The sequence below is a fragment of the Bolinopsis microptera genome, chromosome 6, assembly GCF_026151205.1.
Source record: "Bolinopsis microptera isolate Bmic1 chromosome 6, MBARI_Bmic_1.0, whole genome shotgun sequence".
Taxonomy (NCBI): domain Eukaryota; kingdom Metazoa; phylum Ctenophora; class Tentaculata; order Lobata; family Bolinopsidae; genus Bolinopsis; species Bolinopsis microptera.
Window position 1 is genome coordinate 6223248 of NC_087077.1, and position 25344 is coordinate 6248591.

The window sequence follows — 25344 nt, forward strand, 5'->3', positions numbered from 1 at the left end:
TGAGTAAAATTGTATTATCGGCAAATTTACTTATGTGAAAACTCCAAACAGAGTTTTCAGAAGTAACCGCACACGAGCAACTGCACGTAATTTGTGTGGAAATATGTAACTCATTTAACGAAGTCAGTTAAATGAACCTACCTTATTTACCGATGGCAATTTTTTTGCTTGTGATGAAGTAGTCCTCTCAATATATGTATGTAATTTGTTAAAAGAGTAGGATTGTAGACTGTAGTCTACTGTAGTCATAGTCCATGTATAGCGACGGTAGTTTACCAGCAGCTCCCTGTACAAACAGAAATATGGTTGTTATATAATACTACTTGTTTAATTATTGAGTACAATGCAGGAATACACTAACGTGTCTTATATTAACACCTAATAGACGTATAATATGTACTCATAAACAATGATAGTCCCAATTGTTTGTAATTGCTTATAATTTAAACCTTCTTATTAACTCATTTTGATGACTGTGTCTGACCTAAAATTGCACGAGAAATAGATAAAATTATGCGTCAGACAGGGCTCGACCAGGATACCGGCGCAGCCGGAATTTTTAAAAAGAATCTCAACACTTATTTTACTTCGGACATTCCAACAGCCACATTGTTACACAAGTGTGTAACCAGCCAATTGCAGGAAGCCGAAGGATTCAATTATACGTTAGGCCAGTGACGGTTAAGGTAGTGTGTACCGTACTTTCTTCGCCCGAGACTTTGCTGCAATGGGCAGCTCCTCATTTAACCCTCACACCCGATTTCTCGAGTATTTGGCTGAGTGGACCGGGGGGCTGCATAGACCACTCAGGATCCTTAGCTGAGCGTCGACGACGCTCACCCCACGGCTAGTGACAGAGTCGGGAATCGAACCTGGTACCTCAAGCAAAACCAGGCCCGGATTAACCAACTGAGCCACTAAGGCCGGTATTCGGCAATTTTGTACCGGTACCGGCCGGGATTTTGGTTTTAGCCGGGATTTTAGCCGGGATTTTTCCAAAATAAATTCAGTTTTTTTTTCAACGTAAATTTGAGTCCAAAATTCGCAAATCTGTTAACATTTTCCTAAAAAATTTTGATGAAATCATCGAACAATGGAGTCAATCTAGATTTAAAATAATCATGGGTTTCATGACGTCGATTTTATATTTTCGTTTACGAATAATGGAAAATGCTAGAAATATGACTCATGACTTAATTATTGTGACTAAGTGTCACGGCTCACGGTCTTGTGTTACCGAGGGACAAGTAAAACAGAGTTCTCCGGGTAAATAAAGCATTAATAAATGCTATTCAGTATTCACCAGGGACAAAAGGATTTCGCGGCGATTTTGGCCAAAAATCGCGATACCGCGAATTACATTTCGCGGTATATTAAACTATACATCAAATTTGTCGCAAAAATGGGAAACATCGCGATTCCGTACATGCCGCGATTTCCTTTTGTCCCTGGTATTCACCCTATTTAATTATTCAGGTAAGGTTATTTAAATTGTAAAGTATAAAGCTCCAACGTCAAACTCCATGTTCAATTAAATTAGTTTAAGGACACGTTCATTTGAGTTTGAGAATATTGGTAAATATAAGTGACCCTATTAAAAGGCACAGTGTAGTTGACTTTGTCACACTATGAAATAACACAAACCCTTGATGGTTAGGATAATCGTCTCATCCTCTAGGCTAGCTTTGTCACTTAACCATATCTTAATCAGGTGATAAGATATCGCTTAAATACGGCCGGCACGGAAATGGTTACATTGTCACATTATAAACATGTGACGGAGTAAATATGGACCCCTTGCTTCCGTTTTTGACCAAATTTTTGAGTGTCCAATTGATTGGATGGGTACATATAACCATTACCTACATATTTGAAGACTTTTTTCGTTAGATGGTGCACTCAGGTTTACTCTGTCACACATTTAAGAAAACATTTGAACAATGTTTAGGGCACCCTGATAAGCAATGCTGAGTAGTGTAGGTTTATTTGATGCCCTGGAAGTGCTAGGAATTGTTATTATATCATATAGTCGTAAGGAATTAAAACACAGAAGGCACAAACAAGTTTACTTTGTCACATAATCTTGATGATATCTGAACATGTGTGAAATTGAACAAATAATGATATACCAGCTTAAACCCCTTATATTATGTACTATGGATCAAACAACACTGCTAGTACCACGCACAAGTCACATAAATCATTATCCGGTGGTAATATGTTAACAGTGAAACTGAGTGGAGTTGGGTTAGAAACATATAAGAGATACGATGATTTAACTTGTAGAAGCTTTCAATTTAAAACATGTGTTAATCGTCGTCAGCTGAATGTGATGAGGTGGACAATGCTTATATGTGATTGAGTGGTGTCAGGGATGGAGGGTGGGGGAGGTGTGGGTGGGAAAGTGAAAATTACATTACAATGTCAATAAAAATTTAGTCTTCTGTTGAGGTTGAGAAGGAAATGCCAGCTGGTCTGGACTTTAAGGATTTGGCAATTTTAGGAAGGATGGGGTCCCATATGTTAACAGTCCCATAATATGTTAACAGTGTCACAATTAAACTACCGCAACATGGTCAAAAATAGGGTAATTTCGTCACAACAAAATTATTATAATTCTGTTAGCTCCTTGCTGGCAAAATAACTAGTTGATTGATGATAAAGTTACATAGTATTCTAATAGAGGTATAGCTCTTCAAAATAGGGGCAAGACATGTACATGTTTACTTTGTTACATCAGTAATTATTATAAGAGTAATAATCATCAGATTAACCGATCTTTTTCGTAGTTTGGATCGATTGATATAGGCATTAAAGCATACTACGCCAATTTTAACACACTATCTTGATATTGTTGGGGCAGGGACAGTTAATTTTGTCACATTTTCAGCGTCTTTGACAAATTAATCTAAAATTGTTAAACTTGAGCTCTGATGTTCTGGACAATATTCTACCAATCGTTTCTGAAAGAATGTTGAATTCTAATAGAGTTATAGATCTTCAAAACAGAGGCAAGACATGTTTACTTTGTTTGTTGTGGCAGGAAAAGTTAATTTTGTCACATTTTTAGTGACTTTGAAAAATGTAACCTAAAATTGTTAAACTTGAGCTCTGATGTTCTGGACAATATTCTACCGATTGATTTCTGAAAGAATGTTGAATTCTAATAGAGTCAAAGAATATATAGATCTTCAAAATAGGGACAAGACATGTTTACTTTGTCACATCAGTTATTATGAGAGTTATTATAACAGACTATTTCATTCTATAATCATTGTTTTTAACCTATTTACGATTTCGTATCATTTTTTGTGACAATGTAAACATCAACTGATCTTAACTGATCAACTACATTGTCATCATGTAAAGTTTTCCCGCCTTTCAAACCAAAATCAGTTATAAATAATTCGCCCAAAATTTAAAATTCCATATATTGTGACAGAATTGACCTCATTTCCAAATAACCAAGACGTGCAGTTATTATGACAGACTATTTCATTCTATAATCATTGTTTTTAACCTATTTACCTATTTTTGTGACAATGTAAACATCAACTGATCTTAACTTGCATCAACTACATTGTCATCATGTAAAATTTTCCCGCCTTTCAAACCAAAATCAGATATAAATAATTCGCCCAAAATTTAAAATTCCATATATTGTGACAGAATTAACCTCATTTCCCAATAACCAAGTGCCTGTATTAGCTAACTATTCGACACAACATATTTTAGGGCTATGATTGGTAGATCAACTATCAAATAATGAGTTAAAAGGTTTTTGAGGACACCTCACAATAGAATAGAGGTATGGTATTCTGAGTGTGACAAAGTTACCCTAATATTGCCTTGTAACCGTTCGATCCGTGCCCTTTAACCAATGTTGTGTCATAATTGTTAGATTAACCTTATCTACTATATTTCAGACCAAGGAATGATAATTAGACAACTGCAGTTAACTAAGTCACACAAAATGTGACATTTGAACCATTATTTATAGTGCCTAACAACAATAGATTTTCTTTCTGAGCAGTGCATATGGGAGTATGGGTTACCTCGCTAATGTTCAGAACTTCTGAACGTGCTAGGTTAATAGATGTCAAAATTAAGCCACTATCGTCGAAAACGCTATCATTTTTGTTTACCAATATCCTCAAACTCATATGAACGTGTCCTTAAGTAACCAATACCAGATCACAAATATGAGTTCTGTGTCAGTTTTGACTTATATAAACATAATTCAGTTTGTCATTCTAAAGAAGTAACGGAGAAATATTGGAAAAATCCCGGTACCGCTCCCGGAACCGGCCGGTATGACGCTGATCCCGGCCAGGTTTTCATTTTCATCCCGGTCCCAGCCGGGATGGAGGTAATCCCGGCCCGGTACCGGCCGGGACAAAATGTCGATCAAATGGTCTCAGAACTCACTAACACTTCCTTCTTACTCAAAATTGATGTTTTACATTATGACGAGCAACAAGCAACATATATTTTGATCCTTCGGTTCTAAATCTAAGGCAATCTGAGGTTATTTGAAAGCTTTCGTTCAGAAAATAAATAAAACCTTCAAATGGGGGTAACAAGGAGTAACAAGCGTTGCAAGTGTTCCATAATACTAAGATCTTTCTCCTACTGAGCAGAACCTTCCCCTTAAAAGTAAACAAATCGCCTCTCTACGACAATCCAGATCTATTAAGTAGCAGAGACGATCATTTAAGGAGACTTCGATATCTATCAGGATCATGATTATACTGCCGTGAGAACTAAGCACTCCGGGATTTAACACATAATATTTGGTTTTCTCGATTTCATTCATATTTAGACATAAGTCGGTGTAGATAATTGGTTATACGTAGAATAATTGGACATAATTTTATGCTAAGTTGTACTTGCGTCTGCGGAAATATACGTGTGAACTGGTCATACCGCAAATGCTGAAAAAAGTAGATCTTACCTATCATAAAATCACCGCCCGTACCGTACACGACTGATTTATGACTGCGTCAAGAAATTCTGTATCATAATGATGTATTGCCATGGCAACCAAAACTCCATCGGGAGATCGGCTTATCGGCTAGTAACGCATAATATACCTACAGTATCAAAACATATCATAGCAACATTCCAGAGATTCTGATTAGCTTATGTGCGTGTGTGTGTGTGTAAGAAAATGTATTATACAGTCTGCTAGAACATTCCGTTTACACATGGTAAGATAGTAAATAGGCCGATAATAACTGCCCATTGCATTAACAAGTTGTTCAATTTATCTCCAAATTACACACAAATTTCAGAAATGATAGATCTGTGCCGAACTAAGATTTTCTGAAAGTCTCGTAGACTTAAATCAATTACAGAGGGTGTGGACACTGGCCACCCCCTCTATTTCACTATTATAGTTGAAACTAGTATAGATTACAATAATTTTACAAAAGTCGAAACAGTAATATATATAATATAAACACCAATTTGTAGGATACTTTAAATCACACCAAAATTGTTCCCAGATTAATGCAATGAAATCTGATGATGTCTTTTCAGTGAAAAAGAGGCCACACTGTAATTGATTAAAGTTTACGAAACGTTTAGAAAATGAGTTATATTACTTGCAACTATAACTAAGATAAATTGAGTATCAATATCCGGCCCAGTAAAGGCTTACTGGGCTTATCGACCTAAGAGGACAGCCCCCTGAGTGGATTGCAAGACAGTCTCAATTGTGATCTGATGGGCCCTGTTAGAAAAGCCTGATTGTGCACAGAACATCAGCTGTATTTGTTCTTAATAGCTTGATCTGCAAGAAGAAGCAAGGCGCTTTAAACTGGTGTTGAGGTTGAGGGTAGATAATAGATTTCGCCAATCTCTTCCTTCAAACCATTTCCGATGGTTTGATCGATGGTTCCTGTTATATATGACAATCAAGGCTAACCAGCCTGAAACGATAACACCGCAAACGTTTGCTATACATTGAGTGATGCATCACGTTTCCATCCAACACATTTTAAAACGGTCATAAACCGGCTAAATTTAAATAACCAACTTCAGATTTTACAAGGGCCGAACAGGGTTTTAATATTAAATCTGATAAATTTAGTCAAACATATTTCTGTTAACACAGTTATATAACTATAGACTTAGTCGGCTGCTGGACAGTTCCGCCTAACCTAGATCAAGCTACCACGAGAAGATTCAAGATTTAAAACCAATTGTGAGCTTAAGATCATAGCAGTTATAGACTTAGAACCAAATTATATTGGCAGATTATTATCTCTGTAATAACAGACTTTACGATATCATGGAATAAAGTAAATCATGAAATATCTCTTTTACGACACAGGACTCCGTGTTTAAAGAAGGATTGATTAACGGCTGGAAAAAATGTAACTGGATATCTGCCACAGTGCTGCTTTTATTAAGGTTGAAGTAACTTTTAGCACATAAAGAAGTCTGGTTTGCTAGGTTTTAATTGATCGTACAATAACAAATAAAAATAAGTTAAGACTACAAAAACGGTCAATAGAAACTAATTATAATACCTGTATCGAGAACTCGACTTCAAAGTACTATCATTCTGCCAAATTATGTCATATCTTGAGACTATTGATAGCTTCCTGAAACAGTTTTGAGTCAACATTTTCGTGATATTCTAGAAATTGAAACCAAGTCTCATCTTTTAAAAAGTAGATTGCATTAAATGCCATAGAATGGAATTTATTGAAATCTACTTTTTTAAATTCTAAGAATTTGTTGATTTATTAAAATTCTGTCTCAATTAAGGGTACACGCAATGTAGTTCGACACACGTTCATGCTAGGCACCCTTTTAACCCCCTCTATGGTGAAGATGAGGATGGTAAGTACAAGTAATGTGAGGAGAGGATGGGTACCATTTAGTACATTTAAGCTGTAGGTGTAAAGTAGCTCTTAGTCGAGGAGTATATAAATGACGGCACGACAAGGTTCTGCAACAGATCTCTGAACATGTTATCTTGTGAGCGCCGAGTGAACACTTAAATAAAAACACTTATAAAAACAAGGCCAGCGATGGAAGACAGTTCATTGACTGCTAGGCTGGGAGGGAAAAAGCAGGTACAGACGACCGAAAGGAGTCGTGGTTTGGGATCCTGAGTGGGTCTCGATATTGGATAGTGTTGTCATATATCGGGCCTTATAATATTCTCAAGGTCACCAAGACGGCACAGTCTTATGGCGGGAGGTAACGGTACCATCTAAAAAACAGATTGCTGAATCATACGAGTAAAAACTCTACCTGTACAGCAGTCTTACAGCAGACTGAGATTAAAGCGCAAGAATGGTGCTGTTATAATTTTGCGTTTAAAGTTTTAGCACCTGGAATCTGTTAACAGTTTTTAGAGAGCTGAGTAGGCTAGTACGGGATAGTAGGGAAGAAGTAGCTCACTGTTCCAGATGGATCTACTTCTCATCAAGGAAGAGGGAGTGGTAGGTTTTTGTGAAAAATCATGATACGAACTTTGATGAACCCATAATAATATAGTGCAAGGATAGCATTCTCATAAGTTCTACCCTTGCTACAGTGCACAATGTAAATACTTAGTGATATCAAGCTGCAATCTAAAATTTATTAATTGAATCTCATTATCACTTCAAATCTTACCTGTGCAGTCTAGCCTGATTGCGACATCGTTAGAAGTGAGAGATAAAAGACATTCAATTGTAATCCAATTCTGCGAGAGAAGATTTGCCCAGACAGCTGACAAGAATGTATTACCATACTTCCTGTAAATGTGGTAGTTATTAAGTCCTATCAACCTTGGATATTATTTCAGTATGTTGTTTTACGTGGGCAACATCGTAAATTACACACACTATAAACTATAGCACTAATCCTATGCTGCAGTGTCAATAAAAATGGAAGTACAAATCACAACAAAATGTAAACGAGCACACAAATTCAGGTTAATCCATGCTAGTATAGTTAGTTAATCTAAAAATAACCATAAGACAAATTAACCAATCTCCAAGCCACATTCTTGGTTGTAGCGAGATGCACCACTGGGCCTGACATCGTGAATCAACATTCTTGGTAATTACGTAAGACACGAAGGAAACGTTTATAAAAGTTCACTAAAAGAGAACTAAGTGACTTATACCGGCGCCTCTTCACTGTAAACAACACTGGAAACTTTTCCCGTGCCATCTCTGCTGCCGGGTCATCCCAAGACTCTCCTAACCCACTGAAGGAAGACCAACGTCATGTCTCAGAGTACGGTCTAAAAAACTTTGTGTTAACATAAAACTTGGCCTTTATCGTGCCTTTGGTATGAGATCCCATAGAATGCAGCCCTCTACAGAGCGCTAGAATAACCCTAAAATTCAAAAACAAACAAGCCTCACGAGATCAAGTCGCTGTAATGTCCTGGAACATTCAGGACAGTACAGGAGACGGATCTAACAAATTTGAAAATAACGAATTTCTGACAATCCTCAAACAAGCAAACATTCTGTGTCTCCAAGAAACTAAGAAGCAGGTTAAAATCGAAGGATACCTTTCCTTTAATAGCAACCGCAAAAACTCTCGCTCAGGAGGGGTCTGCATTCTTGCTGAAAATGATTTAAGAAAAGGTGTTTCCTGTGTGCCTTGTAGTGAATCTGACGAAATTATTGTTGTTAAACTTGACAAAAACTTTTGTTAGCTTTATTTTGATCTATTTTTAGTATGTTATTATATTAGCCCTGCATATTCGTCCTATGTCAAGAAATATCCAGACTGTACTGCTAAGACCTTCTCTGCTCTTGACACCCTCTGTATTAGACTACGTCAAAAAGAGGCATATCTACGAATTATCAAAATACCTGATGTTCGAAAAAATCTGACAAGGTTTCGTATCAGCTGCCACAACCTCTACATTGAAAGTTGCAGATACGAAACCCCCCTTGTACCAAGTGAAGAACGTTGGTGCACCTACTGCTTTTTCAGCAAAGGGCTCAAGCCTATTGAGGACGAAAGTCACGTATTGATTGACTGTTTGCTCTACTCCTCAGTTAGGGAAAAATTCAATTTCCATCCCCAAAACATTGTTGACCTAGTCGGTTTGCTCTCCAACAAAACTTTAGATCCTACCACACTCACTGCCACAGCAAGAGCAATCTATTCATTTCTCTCTGTGAACGAACATTATACAGCCTATTATAAGAGCCCAGACTTCCACTCAAATACTGGCAAGTGCATAATGCTATAGGACCTTAAAATAAAATTGAACCATACAAACTCGATTTATCTATTTTTCTAAAACTAGCATTATATAACATTTCTAAATTATCCCTACACACTTGTAAATAATTAGAATTGTGTAACCTAAATTATTTCAGAATTACAACTATTGTGTACTCAGTAAAGTAATTATCACTTTTGTATCCTTTGTATCCTTGTATCCTTGTATCCATGTCTTTATAAAATCACTCACTCACAAAATTGCCGACCCAATATCTATTGAAGTGGCGAAGATCGGCCAGACCGAGTATTACCATCCCATCCTTCTAGAGTTCATCACAAGTAGCACCCACCTTGAAGATTTTTGACACCCAGACACACCCCATTGGCACACCCCAGCTCAACAAACTTTGGATATAATCTTACATGCTCCCGATTGTCCCGAAGGAATCCCTGTTTATCATCAGCACTTTCACTAGGTCACCAGCTTTTTCACTGAAATCATCAGCCTTTTCACTGAAGTCATCAATCAGCCCTTTCAATAAAGATTTTAGCTCGTGTTCTAAACTACAAAACTTATCAAATTGTTCAAGTTCTAATAAAGCGATCACGACTGTTCTGTCAAAGCACTAGCAACTACTCAACTAGGAAGGTTCTTTAAAATTCTTTGAAGCGTCATAATTACTCAAATCTCTTGCTAACAATCAAGTTGTTGTTCCTAGTTCTACAATTAAACGAATACAAAATTACAGCCTTTCAGGTTTACATTTTTTGATATCCAGCTCAACATACGGCTTTGATACCAATAATGGGTATATACCGATGATCGGTGTTAATAAATATTTGATTATATTACCATGAAACTTAGTATTGAAGTTTAAACTCTTTCTTGTGTAAGAATAACCTAAAGAAAAACGTACTAGTGTACTGTTACCAGTTACGGAAAGCAACTATTTAATTAAATTGAAGATAAATAAACAGAATACAGATGCACGATCCACAATACAAATACCAACTTAATCAACGGACAAATTGAGGAAATGAAAATTTCGTTTGGAAACGAGCTATATATAAGGCTAGGACGTAGCGCTCGACTCCAAATTGAAGTAAAATTAATACGCGATCTAACGAGTTGAACTGCCACTTTTTTGGCAGTTCGAATGTTGGAATTTCCACTACTGTGGTTGCGAGAAGCATTATTGGATGCGCGCGCGCGACCCAGTAGTGCATCGCGCTACAAATCTCGACGCCTTATTCCTGATTCCAAGAAATTGTTCAAAGTTTGATTCACGATGTCAATCCTTTGCATTTAGCCTATCTGCATACGATCTGTGGTTGCGAGAAGAATTATTTGATGCGCGGCGCGGCCCAGTAGTGCATCGCACTAAAAGTTCAAAGTGTCAACAATGAAATTGTTTTTGAGAAAGTCAGCCGATCCAGTGACAAGAGTGAAGAGTATCAAATTATTTGCCGATTATAGTAAGTGACTGATCAATTTTTCCAAATTCGCTACTGGTAATTGGGTTGCTCTATCCAGAGCCCTTGCGCTTGCAGTAGCGCGCGCCCGCCTCACGGCCTCTTGACTTGTGAAACAAGCGCGCCCGAAGTGGCGCGAAAGCACATGGTTAGGTGAAGTAATTGGGTTGTAGGTTTACAACCTACCATACCAGGACGCGCGCCGAGTTAGACTCGTCGACGGTCCCCTCACTATATGGAACAGATATTTTACGAGTATCACCCGTTAAGTAATTGGGCCTCGCCGAGCTTGGAGCTGCAAAGAATTGACATCGTCAATTAAGATCTGAGTTCTAGTTGCATGCAATAAACATTATTTGATGCGCGGTGCGGCCAAGTTTACATTACACTATTACCTGAGGACCCCAGGCTTTAATGTTGGTAAACAACGAATAGAGATTAGGCGGAATGACAGGCTGAGCGTGGCCCAGTAAATTACACTAGTGCATTTGGTATTTATGCTTGGGCTGTAGCACAATGCATTAAATCGGCGAAATGCACCATTGTACGTTTACTGGGCTTCACCAAGCTGTGAAAGATTGACAGTGTGAATCAAGTACTTGGGATGTACAATATTTAAAAAATTTCATATGATGCATTTTTGAACCATGCACGATGATTCCAAATTGACGCACGCATGCATGTACCTACATTCCTTTGCGTGACCTTCTTTTTATTTCCTTCGTATATGTGAAAGAAGCATTATTTTTTATTTTGCTCGCCTCAAAACTATGGATGATAATTAATCACTCTACACTCGACTGTCACGTGACTTTTTCAACCCGTTCTCTAGCTGGCCTTGAACGACTATTCGAAACCCTAACCCTCTTATCTGATCCCAACCCTAACCCTAACCCAATCCTTAACAAAAGCATATGCTGAAACCCTAACCCTAACGAGAAATTAGACTAACTTCCTTATACGGTCATATCACGTGATCGAGACAGTTTTTCGCCTATATCTCGTCAGGGGAGCATTTTAACCCTATGTCATGGGGGGTGATTCGGAATCAGCGTCCGAAAATACATCGATTGAAGTTGGTTTCAACTGTCGGGGGCCTTTTTAGAACAATCTCGAAGATCGACTGTAGAGTGATTTAGTACGTCTCCAAAACTATCACCTGACTTTGGTTTTATGGTTTTGCTTGTCTCACACGTTGTGACCCTTTGTATCACGTCGTAACCCCCACGGTCGTTTCACTATCGTTCTTACGATACAGGGGAGCCGCGGCGGGTCATACAACGCACGAAAATCGAGTCCAACTCGGTGCGCGTCTTCAAATCCGAGCCCTAAACAATCGAATTCGTGTTTTACTAGCCTGTCTGCTGTCATCTGACCAAAATAATTGCATTTGCCCTTAAGTCTCCAGGAAAGCATTATGAAAGATTTCACATTTAGCTATAGTTCGACCCAATCACCAATTATACATAATACTGCAAAGTAAATTTGTGTTATTAAAACTTTCAGGAATTTGATTGTTGATTGTACCAAATTTATAATTCGCGCGCCGCGCTTCTGCATTACAATTACTTGATGAATGCATTCAATTTAGCGTTGGATAAGTTACGTACTTTCCATCAAACATACGTGTCCACAATTAATATACCACGTTGTATCGTCTTAAAGGTCGTCGCCCACACTTATTTTATCAGTCAACTCTAATTCACTCTTCGATTCAGCTTTCGTTTAGGAATAGTTGATTACTTAGATGCCCACTGATGGACTTCCTATCGTTTCATTCTGTGTTGCCGATTTCAACTATCCCCAGCAAATAACTTTTTTTTCACTCTCACGATCATGATAGTCTACTCACTATAAGAGAATAGACTTAGCGATTACATAGATCAACAAATTTAATTGTTTTTTAGTGTAGTAATTACATACATACAGGCAATCTTGACGTTTCGTCTATGACAAAGGTATGTAGCCGAAACTATGACAAAACTTGATTTATTTTGTTTTACAGTTAGTGTCCCCAGTAATATATCTTCAGTAAAATAAATTTATAATATCATAATTTAAAGTCGATAGCTAAATCTCTGAGAGCAGGTTTGGCAAATCAACTATCTTATAGTTCATTGTCGCGTTGTGCATCACAACAACTCAAATAACTTGCATTGATTGAGGTGCACCATCTTTCTATCGCGACACATTCGCAGTATTTGATTGTTTCAAGTTCAAAAATAACAATACAAATATTGGTAACGATGTATTGTGCTCTGTACATATTGTTTGAATGAAAACAGTTATTCTCTTCATTCGCAGTATCACTTTCAAAATGATAGAAAGTATCAATTCTGTGGTACTGTATAAACAGTATCACAGAGTTTATCCTTTTTTGGAGGTTGGAGGTCTCCGTTTCATATCGTTCCGATTTATTACATCACATTGGCTCCTTTATAATAAATAACAGACAGAGGAGAGGGGGCCGGGGGGGGGGGGGGGGGGGGGGGCTGACACGTCAACCCCCCCCCACCACCACTTATATTACATAGCTTAAATATTCTGGGCAGAACTTGATATTTGTTATTGGAACTAGTGTAAACATAATGTAGTGTAACTAGTAACTAGTAACTAGTGTAACTAGTAACTAATGTTACGTGTAATTATTAAGGGGGGAGGGGGGGGAGGTTACGTGTCATTATTAAGGGGGGGGGGGGGGTTACGTGTCATTATTAAGGGGGAGAGGGGGGGGGGGGTTACGTGTCATTATTAGGGGGGGGGAGGTTACGTGTAATTATTAAGGGGGCAGGGGGGGTTACGTGTAATTATTAAGGGGGGGGGGGGGGGGGGGGGAGGGAGGTTACGTGTAATTATTAAGGGGGGGAGGTTACGTGTAATTATTATGGGGGGGGGGTCTTCTTATGTGTTATTATTAAGGGGGGGTCAACTACTAGACTACTGAGTAATAAGTCAGTAGTAAGGGGGGGGGGGTCAACTACTCGACTAGGGGGGGGGGGGGGGTCAGTACATACGTTCCAACACGTTCCAACGCTTGTTTCTCTGCCACTTTGCCTGATTGAAGTGATTCTTTCCGGTATGGCTTAATATCACTCATTCGAGGAATATATCAAATCAATTAACAATAACGATGTTCATTTTTTTCGAATGAACGTTCATTTTCGCGGTTTTAGATGTTTTCAATGATTGGATCTAATTGTAATGCATAAAGAGTTTATTCATTACGTGGGATCAGATGATAGGGTTGACACTAGATCCGCACTATGGGAATCGTTCAGAAAGCCCTAGCAAGATGAAGAAACTGCTTGATAACTTCGTCATTTAAATCCGTTAAAAAAAAGATGAACTATTCCATATGTTACGGTATTGTTTGTTACTTACCTCATATGATATCGTACCAGGTATGTGACTGAGATTTCTAACAGGAAGGATGCTACAGTTGATTGTCCTAGCCGCCATCCTTCAGGCGAGTCTCTCCATAGAAATGACATTTACACTTCAAGAACATGAAGTTCAATGCTTCCACGAGATCATCCCTAAAGACAAGAAGTTTTCCCTTGAATATCAGGTAATTTCTGGAGGTCACTTTGACATTGACTGCAACATGATGTCCCCCAACAGCAAGACCTTGTACAAGGAACAGCGCAAGCAGTACGACACATTTCATCATAAAACGGTGGAAGCTGGAGAGTATACATTCTGTTTCAGTAACGAGTTCTCTACCTTCGCCCATAAGACTGTTTACTTTGACCTGGATCTGGGTGACGAATCTACGGATATTGGTGCTGATGATGAGTCCGGAGAGGGGGCTCACGCCACAGCGCTGACCCAGCTTGAGTCTTCCGCTTACACCATTCACGAGTCACTCCGTCTTGTGGTGGATTATCAAAATCACCACAGACTAAAAGAGCGAATAGGAAGGGAGATAGCAGAGTATTTGTGTGAGCGAGTTCAAAATTGGTCTGTCGGGCAAACTGTTCTAATCGTGATTGTGGCATTCGGCCAAGTATACATGCTTCGTAAACTATTTGACAAGCCAGTCGCAAGGGGTGGTAAAGTTGGAATCTGATTTCTAGTAACATGATCATGAGACACGTTAATTTGTCATGAATATTTAGTATTAGTTTGTCTAAATCATTTATTTGTTTACCTTTCGTACAGCTTATAGTAATATTTTTCGATTCATTTGCTCTTATTTCATTCTGCTCTGGCTGAGAAAAAAATAATAATTTAATTAACTCACATTTTTATTTTGTGTATATTTGATGGTGGGAGCTCACATTGTTTCCCGAGCTGAGAGTTTGAAATATTATAACACTATTCTAGTAGCAGAGTGTACACTACACGCGAATAATCAGTTTCGTAATTTTATTGTGTACCTGACTATTAAAGTTTAAAACATTAAATTACACTTAATGCTCCCCGTGTATCCTTATTTGATCTAACGATGAAAAATTAGCATATAGTCCATCTAACCAGTAAGAGCATGCTTCCAAAGTACCCCTGCTAGGGTAACCATCAGTCGAACATTTTCTTTGTTCCCTTTACATCTCCCCTAACGATATACGCTCACAGCAGTAGGATGAAGTTTGTAGCAGCAGTGGTCGTGTGTCTGGTAGCACTGGCTCAGTGCGAGATTACTGAGGAGGAGGGAGTTATCGTACTGACCGAGGAGAACTTTGACGAGGCCATCTCAACCAACGAACACATCCTCGTGGAGTTCTGTGAGTATTCGGTTATTCATACATGAGACAAGGAAGCGCAATCTTAAAACGCGAGGAGAGTTAGGACTCCTTGGATAAATAAATTCCTTTCGTAACATCCTCAATGAATATAGTAGATTTGTAATGTTGTAATTAGTTTACAACATTCCTTCCCTCTCTAACTCCCTCTAACTCCCTCTCTAACTTCCTCTCTAACTCCCTCTCTATTCTCTATCTTCCTCTCTAACTTCTCTCTAACTTCCTCTCTAACTTATCTCTAACTTCCTCTGACTTCCTCTAACTCCCTCTATAACTCCCTCTCTAACTTCCTCTAACTCTCTCTCTAACTCCCGATCCCCCTCTAACTCCCCCTCTATAACTCCCTCTCTAACTTCCTCTAACTCCCTCTCTGATATTCAGATGCTCCATGGTGTGGCCACTGTAAAGCCCTGGCTCCCGAATACGCCGCCGCTGCCAAAATCCTTGCTGACGAGGGTTCAGCTGTCAAATTGGGTAAATGTGACGCTACAGAGCACAAGAGCATTGGTGGAAGGTTCGGAGTCAAAGGTTATCCTACTCTCAAATTCTTCGTCAACGGCAAAGAGAAGGAATATAACGGTTAGCTAATAACATAAAATTTCAATTATTTATCTACAAACATCGATAACATATTTTAAGATCTGTCCGGCTTTAATTAGTTAGAATGCTGAGTTTGGAATTTGTTGTTCTATTGTCAACACTCAACTCCATTTACCGATTAACGTTGCTTGCTGGGAATTTGCCCAAAATGGGCTATACTGATAGAGGTCGGGGAGAGGGGGCCTGCATAAAAATCTTACCTCGCATTGCTGAGATATTACTGTAAAGCCTAAACTTAAACTCAAAAAAGCAAAACCTAAACTTTTGAAAAATACTGGCCACGCCCAAGAGTCAAGACCTGATACTTTATTCCTCGTTAGTCGTTATGCACATAATATTTGCATAATTTTAATATTTGCCTCTGTTCTTGAAATATGCTCAGGTTTACTTTACACCAAATTTATTGAAACTCTTTGTTTTGTCGCTTATACCTCACAATATCTCCTACTAATTGTACATCTCCGTTTTGAAATTATCCCCCAATTGATTTCTATCCACCGATCATGTAACGATTCAAAATTATCCTGCAGCTGCAATTGATATGGACTATGGTATATGTCTATATATAATATATCTACATATATAACGCTATTCTACAACTATAGATACATACTCTCTCAGGTGGACGCAAATCTCCCGACATAGTGTCCTGGTTGAAGAAAAAGACCGGTGATCCTTGCAAGGTTGTGAGCACAAAAGATGAGGTTGATGCTGAGGTTGCTTCCGCCCACTTTGCCGTTGTTGGAGCTTTCAAGGTACGCAGCAGCTACTCATTTGTAAAGATACTACAGCCCCTGTAATTTGATTACACTTACCAATACAGGGGCGCTGTAAACCAATAGGTTTTTTTGAGGTCCAAGATTTTCAAAATCGAAAAAACTTTTTAAGGCATATCTCCTTCAACCTTCTTAACTCCTACCCCTTTCAGGACCGAGCCAGCGAGGCAGGAGCCGTCTATACCGCTACAGCTTCAGATACTGACGGTGTTGTATTCATGGTTACTGATAACGATGATTTGATGAAGGAGTTCGGACTTGAAGATGGTGGTATTGTCGCTGTCAGAGACGTGAGTTTTCAAGTCAAAATAATGATATTGATTTTTTAAACCTACATTAACTTAATTCCTTCTGTAACGTCCTCAATAAATGTAATAGATTTGTAGTGTTGTAATTAGTATCTTGGAGAATGCCGAGAGACAGAAAGCACGGTGTTTTAAACTAATATGAGTATAATTAATTATTATCTATAGTGACTAGTGTAGCGACTAGTGTACTCTTTACTGAACACTGTATTAAACGCTATATATTAATTTATTAATACATGACTGGCTGAGCAAAATATACGCCTCCACAGCAAGGGCGTGGTCTATATTACAAAGGAGCAGACTTCTGTCCACACCGTAGCCACGTTTGGCCACCTCATATTATATCCAAACCCGATAACTTATTCCCTACGGTCCTTATGAAAACTTGAGTAGCAACAGTATACATAATACACTATTATAGGATTAAACAGGGTTGAACAATTCAAAGTATAATTACAATTGTAATGTCCGGCGCGGCTCAATATAAAAAGTATAAATACACAGTCAAAATAAAACACCTGTTAATTGATATGGTCAGAACAGGAAGCTATAATAACTATATTAGGCAACATTACGATAATTAGGAGTTCGTTTAGGGGATGCTTTAGGGAATCTTTATTCTTCGTTCATGTACTTTAGTATGGAACCTTCCTAGGTCCAATGTCCGAGAAGTGGAGCGATTTGCTTTGAGAATTTCTGGCGGAAATCTTCACAGCCGAATGATAGGAAACTTGATTGAGGGTTAAATGAAGGGGGTGCCTGAAAGAATACCCCTTCAGAACATACGTATACATTGTAGTGTACTTTTAAAAATTTTAATTTGGAAAGTTCGTAGATTCTTCTACAGGGTCATCGAATAGTCCGACCGCCCTTTTTTAAAGTACACTACAATGTATATGTTCTGAAGGGGTACCCTCCTCATTTAACCCTCAAGTTTCCTATCATTCGGCTGAGTCGACCGAGGAGATCGCATAGATCCAATCCTCAGCTACTCCCTAGACTATGTGACACTGAGATTCCAACCCTGGACCTTCTTCACAGAAGGCGGAAGCTCTAACCACTAGGCCACTTAGCTTGAAATACTCAAGAGATAATAATTTATTTTACTCATATATATAGAAGGGAAATATCTACAATGAAATGCTACCAAATACCTCCTTTTTCTATAAATACAAGTTCTAATTTTATAAGCAATTCGTTCGAGATATATGATATATATGATCCGCAAAGGCTAAAACGACGGTTATACTCTCCCAAAATATAGTACAGATGGATTCTGAAGGAGAAAAAAGCTATTTTCTGTACGAAGTTTTCGGCATTTGTGCTCTTTTTAAGACAGTCTTTAAAGCAATACGATCTATCTTGTAGTCGATTTTCTGTATTATCTGAACGAAATGAGCTTCGTTGAGGAATGGGTAACACTTAAAGTTAAACGGGTGTAAAAGTCGTGATATTTTCAAGGAATTCACGGAGACTAAAAAGGAGTCCACTATTCAAGCTTGGAGAATATACGAGACAGTGAATTTGTTGTTGCTAATAGCGCAGATGTGTTGTAATACTAGGTTGTCTACTTGAGTAACACTATCTATATATATAACACTATATATATGAGCTAACAATACCGTCCCCAGTTCGCCGATGAGGAAGCACGTGTAGTTTTGGAAGGAGATAAGACCGCTGAATCCCTCGGAACATTCATCAGTGCTAACAGGCTGCCTTCTGTCGTCGAGTTCAGTGACGAGGTAAGTTACTAGTGTAGTTGCTAGGTTACTAGTGTAGTTGCTAGGTTACTAGTGTAGTTGCTAGGTTACTAGTGTAGAACTACAGACTGGTGCCTATAATTACACAGCGCCTGGTACATTTTTAAGATGTACCAGTGATTACTCTGAGTTGAAAGTTTAAGTGTATATTCTTGCATCCTATTCCTAGAGTGGAATTGTATGTCATTTCAAATTTGCAGTGTTTCGTTTCATGCTAATAATGCATACATTATGTCATGACTGTGAAGATTCTTGATCTGTATATTATTATTAATACAAATATTTGCTAACGATTATATCTTCTTCAGACCGCTCCCATGATTTTCGGAGGAGATATCAAGTCTCACTTCCTTATTTTCGGAGATAATGAACACGAGGCTCATGCAGACTTGATGGCTGTATTCCGCAAAGTGAGCAAAGGATCTGCTGGCAAACTAGTTCATGTGTATGTTAACTCTGGCAAGGCAGATAATGGAAGGATTCTAGAGTTCTTTGGAATTAAGAAAGAGGACGGACAAGTTACCAGGATTATCCAGGTTCGCAATTTTTTCACGTACCACATTTTACAAGATCAATTATAAAACCAGTGATAACTAATTTACGTATGTCCTGGTTTGCATCTAGCGGAACTAGCAACGATTCTAACTTATGGAGTATAAACTTCATATTTCCAACATTAGTAGTGCGCGCGGAAAGCCGCGCACAGAAACAGCCAGTCTTACGTGGCAATTGTTATGAGACTGCTACCTGAAGTAGCATCTAGTACAAGTAGGAGACATACTTCGGGTAATGAATGTTGCATTGACTAGAATCTGAAACTATGTAGTCCTTGGGGCGCGTTCGACTCTCTAACACTTGTTGACAAGCCCCAAGGCAAGTGAGCGAGAGCCAGTTAAGGTACCAAACATAGAGAAAGGTGGTTTCCAGGATAACTTAGAAATTTGTTTGCCTTAGATAATTTTCGGTCCGAGTCATCGTACCTCTGAAGGCAGGTGCTATCCTGGAAACCAGATTTCCGAGATTACATCGCAAAGGGAAGCCTCGACGGGTTATGATTTAACTTCCACCGTTACATTTCCATTTTCCTTCGCACGTAAATTAGTACTTAACAGTTTTAATTTCAGCTTGGAGAAGGAGTTGACAAGTACGCTCCCGACTTCACCGACCTCACAGAGGAGAACCTCGCTAAATTCGCTTCCGATTACCTGTCAGGCAATCTCAAGAAACATCTCAACTCAGAGGAGATCCCTGAAGATTGGGATGCTCTGCCAGTCAAGGTTCTCGTTGGAAAGAACTTTGAAGCTGTTGCTTTCGATGAGACCAAAGATGTGCTGGTTGAGTTCTATGCCCCATGGTGTGGACACTGCAAACAACTTACTCCCATCTGGGATGAGCTAGGTATTTATTTTCTCTTTATTTACCTTTAGCTCCTTTTTTTCCCTCTTTTCTTTTCTTTTTCTCTTTCTTAATATCCTTTTCCGTGTGTAATAGTAGAGCCATGGAGGGATAGCAAGATGTAAGTGTAACTGTGATCGGACTTATTACCATGGCTTAAGTCTGTTTCACATACTTTTTTAATTTCAGAAAATTAAGACTCTGCACCCTCTGACCCTCGCGTCGGGGAAAATACAGTTTTTACAGTTACAGTTTTTCAAACTTTTACTTAACTAATTAGTTAACTCGTTTTCCATCTGTATTAACCAATTTTATCTTGCAGGTGAGAAGTATAAGGATCACGAAAGTATTGTCATTGCTAAGATGGACTCTACAGCTAACGAAGTAGCTGATGTAACCGTCAAGGGTTTCCCTACTCTCAAATTCTTCCCTAAAGAGTCTGGCAAGAAGGTAAATTATTGGAATTTGTTATAACAAATTCAGAAACCTAAAAAAAAGGATTTGGTCTAATCAAATGTCCGTCAATACAAGCTTTAACTCTCTTGATTACTTAATCGATAAACTTAACCAATTTTTCAAGTAGGGGTTGCCTATGGAATGTGGATAACTTCAATTCTGATCATTTTGATTTATAACAGGTAGTTGACTACAGTGGTGGACGGACTCTCGAGGATTTCGTTGCTTTCCTTGATGGAGACCACGACGCCGAAGCTGAAGACGATAAGGCTGACGAAGATGACGCCGATCACGACGAATTATAAATTTTGATATCCCCTTATATTGAGTTCTCCCACGTATGTTTCAGTCATAATATATTATAAGTATTTAAGTTAGGGTTTATATTCTTATGACACCATTTCAAGATGAGATTTGAAGCCAATTCTTAAATCAGTGCGATTTTACCTGTTGAGAAAGATCATTTTGTTCGATGCTACACTATGTAAAGATGTTGTGCATTGTTAAAACTTTCAAATCGAAACCCCCAAAAAGTTGTTCGACAAAAAAATAACGGTCTTTTTTATTTGGGCGGGCCCCTTTAAGCTTATATCATTTATACTGAATAAATATACTTTTTAATCCCTATATTTTACGTTATATAAATTCCTTATCTTAACAATTCAAGTTTAAAGATCAGTCGTTGGGTAAGTTTTTGATGTGAAGTTATTTATTATGTGGATTTCATTTTTATGTGAGATAAGCTTGTTTTCTTTGTTAAAATTTTGAGATCGAAGCTTAAATAGATAGGGCAGGAATAGAAAGGGGGGGGGGGAGCAACCATATTAAAGTATATCCCCGCCCTCAAATCGGGAAGATAGCCTGTTTGTGAACTCCTACGAATTTGCATCCAGTTTGGACAAAAAGTGCGCCATATGCCCATATTTGGAAACACGCACGACATATGATAGCATTTGGCCCCTAAAATGTTTAAATTTCAATATTTTTGTAGGAGGCTCTGACTTTAGGTTGGTGGTTTCAACCTCTATTTGCCACAAAAAACGAACGTGCTTAAAATCACTCTACGACTACAGTCGATCTTCGAGATTGTTCTAAAAATCACCCCCATATGACCCGCGGCTCCCCCTGTATCGTAGTGAAACTACCGTTGGTGTCACGACGTGATACCAGGTTAAGGTTGGGATCAGATTAGGGGGTTATGTTACTGGGCCGCGCTCAGCCTGTCATTCCGCCAAATCATTATTATGTTAATGAACATAATAGCCTGGGGTCCTCAGGTAAGGGGTTATGGTTTCGAATAGTCGTTCAGGACCAGCTAGAAAACGGATTGATAAAGTCACGTGACATTCGAGTGTAGAGTAATTACTAATTAATCATCATCCCCAGTGGTGCATTTTGCCGATCTACTGAATGTGCTTGCGAGAAGAATTATTCGATGCGCGGCGCGTGCCGACTGTGAAATGGTTTTTAACGCTAATTTCGGCCAGCACAAAATTCTTCAAACTAATTCATATTGGGTAACTTAGTGTAATATACTCGTTTTAGCAGTTTTAGTACTAGACATTAAACAGTATTTTAGGGCATTTATTAGTGTACGACATTTAGTACAGCATGCAGGGTAGCGCAAAGAGTTCAGTTTAACACCTCTGTTTTGGGGAGCAGAGAGTTTATTTTAACATCTCTGTTTTGATTATCAGAGGGTGCATTTTAGCACATCTGTTCTGGTTACAAAGAGGATAGTTTAGGAATTGTTTAGAGCAGAGAGTTTTGGGGAGCAGAGAGTTCATTTTAACATTTCTGTTTTGATTATCAGAGGGTGCATTTTAACACCATTGTTTTGGTTACAAGGAGGATAGTTTGGGAATTTTTAAGAGATTGCTAGAACGAGAGGGAGATTCTTTATACTATCTGGGGATATTTAAAAGTGGGCCTGTTGGATGGCAGTACCCTTTTTGGTTTGAGTTTACTGGGCCGCGCTCAGCCTGTCATTCCGCCTAATCTCTATTCTATGTTTATGAACATGATAGCCTGAGGTCCCCAGGTAAGTTTGAGTACAACGGAAGTTGCAGTTAAAGTTTACAGTTAAATAAATAGGATATTCGAATTATTGACATAGTATTTGAGGAACACTTTACTTGACGGATGTTACTCGTCTAAATTTATTCGAAGTAGCGCGCGCTGCGTTCTTCTCGATGGCAAGTGCTACGAAGTAGCGCGCGCCGGGCCAGACCATTAACAATGGTCAACACTTTACCTGAGGACCCCAGGCTATTATGTTCATTAACGAATAAAGATTTGGCGGAATGACAGGCTGAGCGCGGCCCAGTAAGGAACACTGAGATATTGTAATTACAATTCTTAACGGTTTATTCAAATTGAAGTATTTTCCCTTGTCACCTTACCACTTACAGAACAAAATTGTAAGGAAAAGAGACTTGTATCACTAGCTTCCCTTGATCTTAACCATTGTTAATGGTCTGGTCCGGCGCGCGCTACTTCGTAGCACTTGCCATCAGGCAAACATTTCGAGAAGAACATTCGAGAAGAAAGCGGCGCGCGCTATACTACTTCGAAGAAATTTAGACGAGTAATTGTAGCGCGATGCGCTACTGTGCCGCGCCGAGCTGCCATGAATTGACATCGTCAATTAAGACGAGTAACATCCGTCAACCCTTGATCCAATTTTAACAAAAATTGATTAGCTTACTGATAGACTTACAAGGAAAATGTCCACCACAAATTTAAAGCATATCCAACCATCAAACATTATGTTACAGCTAAAATGTAAAAGCAACGTATTTTGCCCCATCTTCATCACTATGTCAATTCTGATATCCACCAAATTTTTCGTATAGTTGTTGAAGCCCTATTGGAAGGTCTTCACAAATTTTCAGAATGATTTCATTCAAAGAACCATAAAGATAACACAAAATAATACAACAAAAATCAACGAATTTTGTCAAATTATGCGATTTTTAATAATAGCTGGGGTCCCCACATAGGCGAAACTCACTGATCATTTCAAAAAGTTAACGGGTGATACTCGGCGCGCGTCCTGGTAGGTTATAAACCAACAATTCAAAAAGATATGACAAATTTGGTACTGTGAAAATTCTCACAGTCTTTAGAAAACAATGTTACAAAAAGTTGGAAAATCCGAGAAAGTTTATTTTTATCGTGCACCCCCTAAAATTACCAATAGCGAAATATTTAACGGGTGATACTCGTCAAATATCTGTTCCATAAATTGGACCGTCGACTAGTCCAAATCGGACGCGCGTCCTGGTAGGTTATAAACCTACAACGAAATATTAACTAGCAAAACTTTGACTGGTTTCGTTTTGTCGGCTGATTTCATGATTTACTCCCAACGCGGATGGCTTCTCCAATCTGCTGAAAAATTTGTCATACGTTGCAACGCGCATTGTATGACCCGCCGTGCACGAATGCGCGGCTCTCCCTGTATCGTAAAAACGTCTATGGTGAAACTACAATGGGGGTCACAACGTAATAAAATTAAAATGAAAAATCACGTCGACTTTATCGCAAAGTTTCTTCGTAGCGCGATGTGTTACTGGGCCGCGCCGCGCATCCAATAATGCTTCTCGCAACTGCACGTTAGATCGGCAAGATACCACGTTAGATCGGCGAAATGCGCTACTGGGCTTCGCCGAGCTGCAAAGAATTGAACAATTTCTCTTCATCAGTTCCTTCAAACCAAAAATGAGCACATTCCTACTGCGGTCCTCTTCCGATACAGCATTCTGTATAACCGGTAACCTTTTTCAAACTTTCTTCTGTAAGCACAGGTGCAGTTTTAGACACAGCTTGACTCTACGTCTTCATTCTAGCTTGGACAGTGTCGGAACGGCGGTCTTGACGGTGGAGTGCACTGATTCCAACTGCTTCGATTTAATTTCCAGAAGTTCAGCCCGCAGCTTGATAACAGTACTTTGCGGTCGGATAAGATGACTCTTCAACTCCTCCATATCTTTCTTGATATCCAGAAACGTATTTATATGAACACTGGTAGTCTGATATGCATTATACAAAAGTTTAACTAATACTCCCTTCACTCAGACTTGTCGAGCGTGCTAAAATCACTTACAGTCGATCTTCGAGATTGTTCTAAAAGTGGCCCCGACGGTTGTAACAACTTCAAATCGATGTATTTTGGACGGTGATTCCGGAATCACCCCCCATGACATAGGGTTAAAATGCTCCCCCTGACGAGATTATTGGCGAAAACCTGTCTCGATCACGTGATATGACCGTATAAGGAAGTTGTCTTATTTCTCGTTAGGGTGTTAGGGTTTCAGCATGATGTTTTTGTTAAAGATTGGGTTAGGGTTAGGGTTGGGATCAAATTAGTGGGTTAGGGTTTCGAAAAGTCTTCAGAACAGCTAGGAGAACGGGTTGTGAATGAGTACAGTCACGTGAACGTGACAGTCGAGCTGTAGAGTGATATATCATCATGACTGACTTGTTGTCGCAGTTCGTTATAGCATTAGCGGAGTTGACCGATATCCACCGTTATAGTCTGCATGCGTCTTCAGTTAATGTAGCGAAAGTAATCGGACGCAATCTTTAAAGATGTTGCTTTGACCTTCATCGTGTACTTGTACTTATATAAAATAAA

At 38.8% G+C, this 25344-nt stretch overlaps 4 protein-coding genes and 1 long non-coding RNA gene across 5 annotated transcripts in view; 2 read left to right on the forward strand and 3 right to left on the reverse strand.

Moving 5' to 3' along the window:
• LOC134816721 (26S proteasome non-ATPase regulatory subunit 2-like) overlaps positions 1–17174 on the reverse strand; it is a 68055-nt gene extending 50881 nt beyond the window's left edge. Inside the window, exon 1 of the mRNA XM_063825694.1 lies at positions 17145–17174. The gene's annotated coding sequence lies outside the window, so the exon portion shown is untranslated. The remainder of the gene's footprint in view (positions 1–17144) is intronic.
• Positions 1–25344, reverse strand: part of LOC134816726 (arginine and glutamate-rich protein 1-A-like) — a 1122901-nt gene that overhangs the window by 11666 nt on the left and 1085891 nt on the right. The gene's annotated exons all lie outside the window — the stretch shown is intronic.
• On the reverse strand, positions 245–8622 carry LOC134817105 (uncharacterized). The gene is made up of 3 exons (XR_010160468.1): positions 7636–8622; positions 6537–6611; positions 245–286 (listed from the first exon to the last, which is right to left on the reverse strand). It is a non-coding gene; the product is annotated as an uncharacterized LOC134817105 (long non-coding RNA).
• On the forward strand, positions 14068–21447 carry LOC134816724 (protein disulfide-isomerase 2-like). The gene is made up of 9 exons (XM_063825704.1): positions 14068–15392; positions 15792–15989; positions 16632–16765; positions 16939–17076; positions 18726–18836; positions 19163–19390; positions 19979–20252; positions 20572–20699; positions 20888–21447. The coding sequence occupies exons 1-9, from the start codon at positions 15251–15253 to the stop codon at positions 21008–21010; spliced, it is 1476 nt and encodes a 491-aa protein (XP_063681774.1). The 5' UTR covers positions 14068–15250; the 3' UTR covers positions 21011–21447.
• Positions 14099–15087, forward strand: LOC134816729 (transmembrane emp24 domain-containing protein 3-like). The gene has a single exon (XM_063825710.1). It carries the CDS (start codon positions 14099–14101, stop codon positions 14735–14737), a length of 639 nt encoding a protein of 212 aa, XP_063681780.1. The 3' UTR covers positions 14738–15087.